Source organism: Passer montanus, unplaced genomic scaffold (genome assembly GCF_014805655.1).
Source record: "Passer montanus isolate IOZ18808 unplaced genomic scaffold, ASM1480565v1 scaffold11, whole genome shotgun sequence".
NCBI lineage: Eukaryota > Metazoa > Chordata > Aves > Passeriformes > Passeridae > Passer > Passer montanus.
In genome coordinates this window covers 1,772,662-1,785,416 of record NW_024357613.1, presented here as the reverse complement: position 1 = coordinate 1,785,416, position 12,755 = coordinate 1,772,662, and the positions used below count along the sequence as shown (strand labels likewise).

At 48.1% G+C, this 12,755-nt stretch overlaps 1 protein-coding gene across 8 annotated transcripts; it reads right to left on the bottom strand.

Annotated features, from left to right (window-relative positions):
* Nucleotides 1–1,923: 1,923 nt before the first annotated feature.
* Nucleotides 1,924–12,386, bottom strand: DDO (D-aspartate oxidase). 8 transcript variants are annotated; one of them, XM_039725093.1, is made up of 8 exons: nucleotides 12,179–12,386; nucleotides 11,554–11,768; nucleotides 9,740–9,846; nucleotides 9,310–9,503; nucleotides 7,580–7,787; nucleotides 7,304–7,412; nucleotides 6,319–6,495; nucleotides 1,924–3,808 (listed from the first exon to the last, which is right to left on the bottom strand). In XM_039725093.1, exons 5-8 carry the CDS (start codon nucleotides 7,749–7,751, stop codon nucleotides 3,241–3,243), a joined length of 1,026 nt encoding a protein of 341 aa, XP_039581027.1. In that variant the 5' UTR covers nucleotides 7,752–7,787; nucleotides 9,310–9,503; nucleotides 9,740–9,846; nucleotides 11,554–11,768; nucleotides 12,179–12,386; the 3' UTR covers nucleotides 1,924–3,240. The 8 variants fall into 8 exon arrangements, with proteins under 8 accessions (XP_039581027.1, XP_039581037.1, XP_039581043.1 ...); XM_039725103.1 differs by having other exon boundaries at nucleotides 11,600–11,768; XM_039725109.1 differs by lacking the exon at nucleotides 11,554–11,768.
* Between the last annotated feature and the right edge of the window lie 369 nt (nucleotides 12,387–12,755).

Genomic DNA, 12,755 nt, shown 5'->3' with positions numbered 1-12,755 from the left:
GCAAAAAGTCTAACTCTCTTGTAAGCCCCCTTTAGGTACTGGGAGGTGCTTCAAGGTCTCTCCAGAGCTGTCTCCTCTCCACGCTGAACAACCCCAGCTCTTTCAACCTACGTCCATAGGGAGAGGTTCTCCAGCCCTCTGATCATCTTCATAATCTCCTCTGGACTCTCTCCAGCAGGTGCATATTCTTCTTATGTTGGGGTCCCCAGAGCTGGAGGCAGCACTTGAGGTGGGGTCTCACAAGAGCAGAGCAGAGGGGCAGAATCACCCTCCCAAACCTTCTGGTCACTCTGCTTTGATGTAGACAAGGATACACTTGGCTTCCTGGGCTGCAAGCACACATTGCCAGGTCATGTTGAGCTTCCCCTCAAGCAACACCTCCAGGTGCCTCTCCTCAGGGCTGCTCTCAGTCCATTCTCCACCCAATCTGTATTTGTATTTGGGATTGCGCCAACCCAGATGCAGGACCTTGCACTTGGCCTTGTTGAACATGACAAGGTTTGCACAGTCTCACCCCTCAAACCTGCTAAGATCCCTCTGGATGACATCCCTTCCCTCCAGTGTCTCCACTGCACCCCACAGCCTGGTGTCACTGGCACACTTGGTGAGGGTGCACTCAGACCCACTTCTGTGTCACTGACAGATTTTTAACAGCACCAGCCCCAATAGTGACCCCTGAGAAATATCTTCACTTGGGACACCAGCCCCTCCTTGCTGACAAAAACAGGGTCCATAATAGCACCTCACCTTGTTAGTTGCTCTGTCACTTGGAGAAGGAACCTCCTGGATTACTTATGCTTTACTGTGCTGTCTTCTCCAACAGGTATGTCCCCATGAGGATCAGGGCTTGTGAAAGTGAGGCAATTATGTATTATGTAAACCAAGATTCTTCAAGGTGGAAAGAAGAGTCTGAGAGAGAGTCTGGTGGAACTCTATAAACTCAAATGAGTCACTACCTCTCAGAACATGCAAGAATGGGGCATCAGATGATGGTTTTAGGTTCAAGACAAAGATGAAGGCAACAAGCTCTGCTCCCAGATAAAGAAGTTTCTCCCTTTACAGAACCTGTTTTCACAGGATGTTGGGGAGTATAGAAGCACCATAAATGGTTTTAGAAGCAAGTCAAGTCAACAACTGTGAGGAAGATAAATCATCTGAAACATTAAGCTACCCCTCAGATAAGGAAGACCATAGACCAGAAGTGGCTGTCCTCCCTGCTGGGCATGAGCAGAGATAGGATACTAGATGGATAAGCTTTGCAGCCAAACCTGTTTGACACTGTATCAATCAGACAATTTTTTAGAAGTAGATTAGAAGAAACCCCATCACCCTGCAGAGAAGAAGCGCACAAGCACAGCTTTCCTTTCTTATGGGACTATGATCACCTTATAGCATTAGTACCATTTCTTGTTCCAGGATAAGTTACACTGTTTGCTATTTTAAAACTTAAAATAAAGATTAAGAAAAAGAGCCCATTCTTACATTCTTTTTCCATGTACTTTTATGTTCTGTGTTAGCTGAGGACAAAGCTGCAGTTTGACAAGCCCTACGCCAACACTGCTGCCAAAAGCAGCAGCTCTGCCCTCTCATACCACTGGAAAGGACAAATGGGAGGGGAGGGACAATGGGGGAGAGCAAAATTAGGTTTCAGAGCTGAGAAAATGAGGATTCTCTTTCTTATTCTTCTTCAGCCCTGCTGAGGACAGGGCTGGCTTAGGCTGGTCCCAGGTGCTTATTGACCCATAATTTAATTTGGTGATATTTCTTCTGACAGCTGTTCCTTGCAAATGATAACTGTCCTCATCCTCCTGAGAACAGCAGGAGTTGGTAGCTGAATGTGGCCTTTCTTGGCCCTGTCAGGCCATCCCAAATTAAAGAAAATCCCTTGCTTATGAAAGGAAACACTACAGAAGTGACCGTTGCTCCATTATTAGAACTTTATTTATCAGTTAATTTTAATCACTGGAATTATTGAAGGATTTTGAATGGTTTTGTAATTCTATGGACAAAAAAGCTAGACAAATGGATGATAACACTCTCAAGTGAGCCATTAAAGATTTAATGAGTCTTTAATCACTAAGAGTCAGACCTGTGCTTTGATGGTAAGATTCAGTTTTGGGGAGTGATTATCTTCAGACACATCAAAGGGTTTGAATTGCTGAGGGGAGTGTAAAGCCCAACAGAGCCTCTGCCATGGAGCCAGCAGAGGACTCAGCTTTCTTACAGCAGAGGAGCTTGCTCTTGTCCAGTTACAGACAAATTTTTCCTCAGAGTGTTTATCTAGTCTTAAATAGCTCTTCTACGAAACTGATGCTGGTGTTAGAATCCTTGTTGGTTTGTCTCCAATTTATTCATATCAGCTGTTGCAAGGAAAGCAGACAGTGTTGTTGTGAAGTAGAAAAGGGATGTTGCATTCCCCAGCCCACTCTGAAAAATCCTCTTCAGTATAACAAAGGCCATATGAATGTTGCAGTGTGGGGGAGGAGGGGAGGGGCTGGGGGGAAATCATTGGTGTCTGAGAGCAAAATCTGAAGGCCTTGAAGGAAAAAACAAGCATGAGAAAAGACATACAAAACTGTAGCTCATGTGGGGCAATATTAGCAGAAACTTTAAGTTCCCTGAGGTGCAATATGAGCAAATGCTGTGATGGGTATCACAGACCTGCTCTTAAAATCACATTTGCCTGGTTACTGTGTGTGACAGTGACCTAATGCTGCTTTCTGTAAGAGCTGACCTGGAGCACTGTAATGTGGCACTGCATGGGGTTTTCTTTTCCTTTTAAATCATATAGACAATGATAAAATTTGTTAGCAAGGTGGCAGAAACAAAGGCAATTCTAGATTAGATTTGGTACAAGTGGAGACAACCTATTTTTACTGAATCTGAGCCTACTGCATCTGACACCCTTTAGATGCAGGTGCAGAAATGCTAAATTGATGTTATTTGTATTATACTGCAGCAACCTGATCCCCGTTATGTGAAGAGTATTTATGTATCTAGTCTTTTCCACATGAGACTAGGACAAATACCCAGGGCAGGTAGAGGAGATGATCAGCTGGGCAAATAATCAAAACATGATCAAAACATCATGCCTTTCCGAGGTGGTTAAAGATACCACTGAGTATCTGCACTGGAACAAGATGTTGAGTTAGTTCCCTTCTATACAGTAATGGACTTAAAGCCCAAGCTGCTACTAGGAGATGCAGCACTGGCTGTAAATGGAAAAGGAGCCTTTGGGATTCAAAGCTTGGCTCTTGATGAGGACCCTTGCAGAGCAGAAACGCACTCTTCCACCAGGGAAGCAGCCTCTTTGGCTGTGCCCCAGTGCACTGAAAAGCCACCTGCCCCATGCCCATAGTTGTGAACCACTGGGAGCTTAACTCGTCCTTTGCTCAAAACCTCTCTCTGCACTCTCACACTCTGCCTCGATGGCCTCAGGCCCACCTTCACCGTGATATCCTTAGCTCCCTGCAGTGAGGGCTCAAGGGAGCAGCATCTGTCAAAGATGTCTCTAGTAGTGCCAGCATCAGGGGAGAGACTCCAGCTTCCCTTTTCCCTGGTTCCCCCCAGGGTCACCCTGTGTATCCCTGGGTAGATGTAAGTTAAGCCATCTCCATCCCGGATGAACTGTGTCACCCAAGGAGCGTGAACCTTGAGCACTTGTCCCCTGACAGGGAAGAGCTGCTTGTCCCCCACCAGCTGGTGTGCTCCCATGCCTGTGCAGTTGACAATGATGTCATAGTCACTGTGCAGCTCCCACAGGTCTGCCACTTTCCTGGTGTATATCTGGGTGCCAGTTGCTTTCAACCTGCAAAAAGTGAGGCAGAAAAGAAACCCCTAAAGCCTTATGTAATTATTGTGAACATTAATTAATGAGATAGATTGCCTTTGCCTTTACATACTGATCAAGAACAAACAATAGCTAGGACAAAAAGCAAAGAAAATGCCATGGGGGTTCTGTTTGTGATTGGTATGATTTGATCAGAGGTATTTAGCCTGGTTGGGCTTGAAAAAGTACAGAAAGCTGAGCAGTTTTAGAGAAGGGTCTGGCATCAGACCCTAGGCAAACAGTCAGGTCTTCATGGTCTGATTCATTTTGGTAACAGTATCAAGCTTTAACAACAGCCCAAGCAATCTGGGAAACAACAGATTTATTTACCAATTTGCTCATGCTAGTGGCAGAGCTATTGTCCTACCTCCTTTTTAATGTGTCTGTTATATGTTGTCACATTCATTCCCAACTCACCTCCTGAGCTATGTAGCCATCTAGTGCAATGTGCCAAGCCCTAAGATCTGCACTAAGGCTGGGCAGATGTGGCACAGGACCCTCAGGGTGCCCATAACCTTCTGGAGCAGCAGCCAGGAGTCACCCAGGATGGCTCAGAGCACTATACATACATGTCTGCTCTTCAGCAAAAGTCACCTCTTCTTGAGATTCATTTTTGAACTCAATTTCAAGTCATATCCTCCCCTGAACTTGGCCTGAATTTTGAAGCCCTTCCCTGTGGAAAATCACTGGTCCCTGAACACTGTCAGCTGGATCCCACTGCAGGGGGTTTTTGCTGGGGGTTTTAGCATAAGCAAGTCAGGATACAGATCTGTGAGGCACTGAGTGGAAAATCCCATCCTCTGCAACATTCTAGCAGCTGGCAAAGTCATCAACTCTACTATGAAAGCAGTGGTTTCCCACAAAGCAGTAAGTGAGCCAAGAATCCAGGGCATGGTTGATGCTCTGGGGCCTGATGTAGCAGGACACTGAAGCTGTCTACAAAGAACAGAGGAGATGTCATGCAGCAGCTGTGGCTGGGCAACTTGCAGGAAGAGCTCCTAAACGTTGTAACTAGGACCCTGTCACCATGCCATAAAAAAATACACCAATGAAAAAAACTGCTGAAAACTCCTGAATTCGGGCAAGTAAGCAGGAAAAAATTCCTGAAGTCTATTTTTGGCCAAGCAAGGTGGGCACAACAACAATTTTCCTTGTGGATTGCCAGGAGAATGGTCTATAAATACTGCTCAGGTCACTAGGGGGTTGAGAATTAGTTACATGTTTAATATTCTCTCACTTCTCATCACCAGGGAGGAAAAAAAAAAAAGAGCTTGATCATCTCATTAGATTCCATCCTTTGAGAAATAAGGAGCGAGCAGAAATCACATGGCAGATACTAAATGGGTTGTACAACTTAGCTGTCCTGCAGCAGAAATTTGCTTCAGTTAGGCAATGAAACATGACAGATGATGTGTACCGAGTAGATGGCACAGACCTCACATGGCACTGGTGCCACAGGAGAACTCCCAGCCCGCTTGGCTGCTACAACAAGAAATGCTTTTTCACATTTTGCAGTGTGATGAAAGGCATCCAAGTAAGCAGCTGAGCTGGCAATTTGTACCTTGGTGTCAGTACACATCTCTTTACTTAACCCCAAATCAGCTTGCAGCCTGTCTCTTTCTCTCAATCGGATACAGCCCATTTGCTCACTTTAGAGGTACTTACTTGGATTAAATACTTACCCCAGTATATCCCAGGGTGTCAAAGCCCTTTTAGATCTGCATCCTGTCTCTCCTATGGTTCTCCAAAATTGAGGTATTGGGGGAAACTTAAAAATTTGGAAATTGGCAGATTTTCTAACTTTGATGTCAATCCAGGCATGAACTCTGAAGTCACAACTCCTCAGAGTGAGTGCATCACTCACCTTATGTAGGCAAACTTTTTCAATAAATTTTTTACAAGATGATGCTGTTTAACATTTTGGGGTTTTTTTTTTCACCCAAATGGATTAAGAAATTACTCCAATGTTGAACAAATTTGAGATTAATTGGTCCAGCTACTTCATAAGAGCAAAGTGTTCACAATAAGACACCTTCCTACATGTGCTTATTCTCACAGGGACTGGATATATCTTCAAAAACAGAGGGGTATTATTTGGGAAGTTTGGCAAATGTGGAGCAGCCAAATGTTTTCTCAGGACACAGCAGGTCCCTGATGTACCTTCAAGGTCTGGCTGGCCAAGCATGGCCCCTGTGGGCCCCTGTGGTTATGTTGGCCTTATGCCCAGGGTCGTTCACACTCCAAGCCCCACTGTACAGACACACTGGGACAAAGTGAACATTGCATAAATAGGGCCTTGCACATTTCAGAAAAGTTCTGTATTTATTTCCTGTGCTTCTCCCCAAGCAAGAGCTCGTTGCATTTTCAGCAATGAGAAACATCCTTTTCTCAGTTTTGTCTAAATCTATGGCTCTCAAGGAAACCCTGTCTTGTCTCCAGTCCCTCTGCCAGGGTTTCCCTCTGCATGCCCAGCCTGCAGCAAATCCTACCTTTTCTCCAGCCACAGCAGGTAGGATGAGCAGTCACATTTCAGGGTTGTAAAGGCCTGACCAAATTGGTGCTGCGGGAACTTCTGGAGTTCTGCTTTGGACATTGGTCGAAATCCCAGCACAATATCTGACCAGAAAGGTAACTCTTCCTTGGGGGTGCTTTTAAAGATCTGCCAGCTAAAAAGACAGAGAAAAATATGGGAAACTTCACTGCTATTGCTCTGGCATGTCATGTGTCATGGAAATCTTAGAACAAACCCAGGAGCTCAGGAATCTCTTTCCCTCCATTAGTGCAGCTCTGCAAGGCTAACAGCATTGGGAAAAATTGCTGCCTGCTCCTGCAACACCTGCCTGGGCAAACAGGCAGAAGGTCAGCACAGCTGAGCATGAGGGTGGCCCACCAGGGTAAATAAACTACAAAGAGCTCTTCCAGTGGTGGTGTATGTATAGAGTGCCCTCATACAGTGTCCCCACCACAACTGCAGACACCTGGCTGGACCTGCTGGGGCCACTTGCACACCTGTTCACCATTCCTTGGGTATCCATAAAGCTACAGTGCTCAGTCTCAATACTCCTAAGAGGCAAATTTCTCAGTACTTAATAGGCAGCATAAAACAGCCCCAACACACACATCCCCCAGCAGAATCCCTGTACATAGTTGCTGAAGCTGGAAGATCCTGCAATCCTATCCCTATGGAGATGATCCCTGCTGCAAACAACTAGTGGGTGACAGTGTGGAAAATATTGGTTATTAAAAGATATTTGGTGCTGGTCAGACTTGAGTGGGTCTTCTGTGCACACCTGTTCCTGAATGTTGCCTAAAAATACATCCTATGAGAGCAGCTACAGTGCAGTTTCTTGGGAATACAGACATAAAAGCTATTCCTTGAAGGGAATACCCCTGAATTCTAGCAAAGAAAACCTCTCTGTCTGCTCCAGAACACAGCACAAATGTACCCAAGGCTGCCCCAGGGGCTGTTCTTACCCAGAGACCAGGTGAATGCCAGCCTCTGATGCCTCGGCTGAGTTGCTGATGGCAAAAAGGTAGGTGAAGGTCTCTTTGAACCATTGCTTCTGCCTCTGGAGCGGTGTGTCTGCATGGGAACAAGACCAAACGTGCAGAGAGGAATAATGCAAAGAAGAGAAGCATTCAAATGAGTGTCAAGGATATGGGACAGACAGGGAACACAGGTCATGACTCTTTTTCCTGGATACAGCTGCATGGGGTGCCATGGGCAGTGCTGCCCTGAATTAAACGAACCTGGGTAGATATGAGGGATGAGCATCCCAGCTGCCACATCACTCGTTGTGTTGGGGCTGAACTGGTCTGACAGGACTGTCACAGAGCAGCTGGGACAAGTCTCTGTGATGCACAGTGCTGTGGACAGGCCGATGACTCCTGCACCCACCACTGCAACCTTGGCTGAGGCCATCTCCAGGATGCAGAGCCAGAGGAGAGAGGATCCTACCTGCATTTGGAAACAACATATCACACGTCACTATCACCCAGGGCAAGTATCAGGCTATGAAATACCCACACAAGATCTAACATAATCCCTCCCCAACAATTAACTGAAGGTTAACTGCTGTGCACAACCAGGGCTGTGGTTAGGATTTAAAAAAATCAGCCTTTGATATGACAAAAAGTTTTGAAAAGTCTTTAAGCAGCCACTGCCTCATCCTCTGCACAAGAGAGTGATCTGCACGTGGATCGTTAGTGCTTGGGCTGGTTCAGGGAAGGTTTCCTCAATAAAATCTGAGGGAGTGAGGACCCATTAAGTTTTCTATTGTGTCAGGTGCAAAAGGCACATAGCTCTGGAGAAACTGGCTTTTTTTAGGGAAGGTTTCCTCAATAAAATCTGAGGGAGTGAGGCACCCATCAAGTTTTTTATTATGTCAGGTGCAAAAGGCACAGAGCTCTAGAGAAACTGGCTTTTTTAAAGCTTGTTAAGCCAAAAGGTTACTTGAATATTGGGATCTCCAGCAGTGAGAGCTATCACTGCTGGGCAGCAGAAGCAAATCACACTGGATTGGAGACCTCCACACTGGAGGTCTCCAATCCATTCTTGGTCCTTGTACCTGCCAGCATGACTCACTACCTTGGACAGATTCCTGGGCATCCAAGGCCGCCATGCTCTCTCAGCAGCACATGGCGATCCCCAGGTGCCAGCCAGTCTTGCTGCTCCAAGGGCCTGTATTTTTGCCTCTCTCTGCATTACTTGATAACTTGCTTTATGTCCTGGAGCAGCTCCACTCCACTCCTCATCAGCTGATTGCTACTCCAGGAAGTGCAGTGTCTCTATTTTCCCCTGTCCTGGGCATGTTTTGGAGCTGGCACCTGTCCTCAGGAGTGGCACACAGCTCTTGGTAGCCAGTCACTTGGTTGCCCACCCCAGTGAGGTGCCAGTCTGTGTTCCTGGCCATGGCCAGCTCAGGTCTCACACTGCTGAAGGCACCAAGCAGAACTGAACCTGCAAACTCCCTGAAGGCAGGACTAAATGGGCCCAGAAGAGAGAGACTGGGCAACCTCAGAGGTGATAAATCCTTTAGCAGCTTTGAACAGGTGAGTAGGCGGGATGCTCCTGCTGGGTCAGGCACCCCTTCAATAGGTTACTGCCAAAATCTGACCAAGGATGTAGGGGGAGGATCCCTTCTGCCTATGACTAATTTTTTTCCTGGAATAGCTACAATATTCACTCTTGGAGAGGATGCTGAGTGAGACAGACCTTCAGTTGTGTGCCCTGATGGTTCTGGTTTCTCCTATGGGGCTTGCTTATCAGTGATTAGAAATCCAGCCTCATTAATTGCTTTCTGAGAACTTTTACTGAAAATGAGTGCCTGCACTTACAATGACAGGCTGATTTACCATCTTCCTGTGGCTTTTGGTGTCTTTGACATAAATTTAGGCAAGACAGACAACCTGGAATTATGATAGGTCAGGTTTATTTATGAGATCCTTGCTCATAACTGTTCACACAGCTTCTCACTTACCCCTGAGGTTTCACTATTTAAAATTTGATGTCTCTGCTCTGTAAGAAGGGAAAGAGCAGCAGGAACTGTTGCCTGTCATTGCATTCCTTCTGCATCACAGCCAAGGGTTGTTACAACCCGTCTTCTTCCTCTCTGGGCAACGTTTCTTTCTGTTAATTAGCACATCCTCTTTTACAAGCTGATTACAGAAGTGCCTGCACAGCAGAGGAATAGGACACAGTACAGGGAGGAAAATGAACCCTGGACCAGAACAGCTGGTCTGCATGGCTGACACCCAGAAATCCAGTCTGGAAAAATGTTGTGGGAAGGGAAAAGGGAAAGTAAGGAAGAATATTAGCAACAAGAAATTGAGGGGCTGGGTAATAATTCTGTAATTACTGAGGAAAACTGGTTCTGAGAAAGGTGTCTGAATACACCTTTATGAACAAACCTTCTCACTCAGAACTGGCAGCTGTGGAAATGGCGTGTGGCTCTCAGAATGCCCAGTGAGCCTCCCAGCAGTCCATGGACAAACACAGCCCTGCTTTTTCAGCTGCCCTGGAACACATGCAATGGGTACATTATCCATCTGCCAGAGATGTGCTTTCGGTTGTCCCTCCCAACTCTCCTTCGCTGAAGCCCTCGGACCATGGTGGAGATTGAATTTCCTGACTGACCTCCCTGTCCCCAGGGAAGAAAGGGGAGCTGTGGCTTGGTGGAGATTCAGGTTTCACAAGTCTACCCAGTTCAGATGGGATTTTTGCAGATGAGCCAGTTTGATATCAACTGATCCCTATGCTGCAAAATCCAGTGAGGGCAGGAAGGGGCTGCTGACAGTGCTGGAGCCTGTGAGAGCAGCTCAGAAGACCATGACAAGCACCTGTTCAATGCACCACTTTTCCTGCACCTACTGCTGCAGTCCAGGAGCACAACAAGCCTTCATGCCAAAAACTAGCTGGGTGCAAAGCAGAGGCTACACACAACTTGTATGAGCAAGCACAGCTCGGGCTTTGCAGAGCTACTGACGCTGCTTTGAGTGCAAGGCCCACCTATGGCTCTGCCCTGGCAGCACAGCCTGCACCTTGCTGGGTGGAGGGCAGAGAAGGAGAAACTATTTTTAGCTGATGTGGCAGCCCAGCTTAGTCCCAGCAGGGTTGACACTTCTCATCCCCTCAGACAGGCCTGAGTGTTTTGCAAAAATCAGCATTTAAAAAGCAGATCAGTTGTGGTAGCTCTTGGGGAGGGAGGTGAATGGTGACAGGTATTGTTTAGCTCTCTGTCCCTTCATAGTGTATGAAGAACAGGACAGAAGCCAGAGAGAGTTACCTGGAGCTATACTCTACAGCAAGGAGGACACCAGTTGCCTGATGTGGGTTTTACGTCCCTGCCAACTTCCTGCTTATCCCAGGCAAGAAAGAATTAGTTTTAAAAATACTGAGATACTTTGTGACATGACTTCACCTCCCAACTCCCACAGCTGAGGAGACAACGTCAGCCTCATGTGACACAAGGGGGTCTTTATTCTTTCTTTCCTCAAATAGCTGTATGTCACCACTAAGTGCCACTAACTTTCAGCTCTAACATTGTTCTGGCAGTGGGTAACATGGCCAGCATGGATAAAGACACTGCTGCCCAGCACACACACACACACAGAGGAACGTGCACATCCACTGCCAGCTGCAGCCCACAGACACAGCAGGCTGGATGCTCTTAGCCTGTGTTGCAATCCAGCTGGCCTACCAAAATAAGCATATTTACACACCCAAATAAACAGTGGAAAAAGCCCAGCTGAACTGTTGACCAGAAAAGTTAGAACAGGAAGTAACTAAAGAAAACCAAAACCTGTTATATTTGAAGGGCTTGGTTTGTTGGGTTTTTTTTTAACTGACTCTCATCATTAGTAAGTGCTGAAACACTGTTTTGAATCGTGTGAAGCCTCTGGTACTGGGGAGCAAAGGCTCAAGCCTTTCTGAGCTTCTGGAGGGGCTCCTAATCCACCAGGGCAGCTGTACCCACTGTCCCTGTCAGTGCATGCCATGGAATACTTTTTCCCTTTTTTTTTTTTTTTAATCACTTTTGTTTTATCACTTCCCCAGTTTACAAGCACCCTTGGTGTTACTTCCTTTCACATGACCCCAGAGAGGGATTTTTCTGGGCACAGACTGATTCATTCTTGGGTGATTGCTGCAAAGGAGCTCCTGATTTTGGCCTTTTGACCCTGGCCAGGTCCCCTTTCTGCTCTTTGGGCTCCCCTGTGAGACGTACATTTAGGAAGTGGTGCAGGAGAAAGGCGAGGATGATCTTTCCTCACCGAACAAAGGACTCTAGAGGCTCCTCGGGACCCCCTCAGCCTTTCTGCACACACAGCACCGCTGCAGAAAGCAGGATTCACAGGCGGTCACAGACAGCCGCTGTCACAGGGGACCCCGGCAGGCCTCAGCTCCTCCTTCAGGCGGCTCGTTCGCAAGCATGGGACACGCCTGCGAAGGGATGGTAGGGATACCCCTCCATCAGCCACCTGCAGGAGCACCTACACACCGAGCGATGCTCTTGCTTTCCTCCTAGAAGGGAGAGGAAATCAATCCTCTCTGCGACCCTCGCTGCCCCAGGGCCGGCATGTCGCCGCTCGGGGCGGGGAACAGGGGAACAGGAGCAGCTGCGATCCCGGGCCTTCCCCCCAGCTAACCCTGCGGTTCACCCCTCCCGCCCCGCTGTGTGGGCTGAGCCCTCCCTGCCCAGCGGCGGCGGGAGATGGGATCTGCCCGCGGGAATTCCCCACGCCGCCACTGCGGCCGCCTCCCGGCAGCAAAAGGGCTCCGGCATCCAACATTTACTTCTTCACCTACAAGTACGGTCTGGAAACAACCCAAGCGGGGAGAGCAGGCGATACCTGGTGAGGAGGAGGCCCCGGTCCCGCCTGGAAGAGCCGGCGTCCCGGGCAGCCTGTCCCGGGCCCGGCTCGGCGCCGCGCTGGGTGAAGGAGCTGTTTGTGCCCAGGCCCCGGCTCAGGCCGCCCCCGGCGCTGGCAGCGCTCCCGGAGCGCCCGGCGGCCTCTGCCAGGGCCGGGCTCTCTGCCGCCTGCCAGAACTTTCCCCCCTGATATTCCCTGATATATAAACGGGACCCGCTGTGCTGCAGGGAATACACTGTCCTTTTCCGTCCCTCGCAGGCAGTCATGTTGGAGTGCTTTGGAGCTGCCTGAGGATTGCCGCAGCGCTTGGCAGTCGCGGGGCGGCCGGGAGGGGAACTCCAGCCACCGCAGGTCGCTGAGGAACGAGCGGGCTCCTGCCAGACCGCAAATCCCCAATGAGCGCGGCAGGCAGGGCTGTTTTCGGCAGGAAAACACGAGTTTGTCAAAAACAAACCTCTCTGCAGGAGACCTGGGATGAAATTGCGTGCCGTATACCTCGGTTTATTGCCTCCCGGGCATTAGCCGTTGTCAGGATATTTTGGCTAATGTTTGACAG

Bases quoted from the DNA above. Each gene is read 5' to 3' on its own strand.
- DDO (XM_039725093.1), bottom strand. From the start codon at position 7,751: ATGGCCTCAGCCAAGGTTGCAGTGGTGGGTGCAGGAGTCATCGGCCTG. The intron at 7,413-7,579 runs GTTCGTTTAATT...GTTCCCATGCAG, and splicing joins CATCCCTCATATCTACCCAG to ACACACCGCTCCAGAGGCAG. The intron at 3,809-6,318 runs GTAGGATTTGCT...CACTTTTTGCAG, and splicing joins CTGCTGTGGCTGGAGAAAAG to GTTGAAAGCAACTGGCACCC.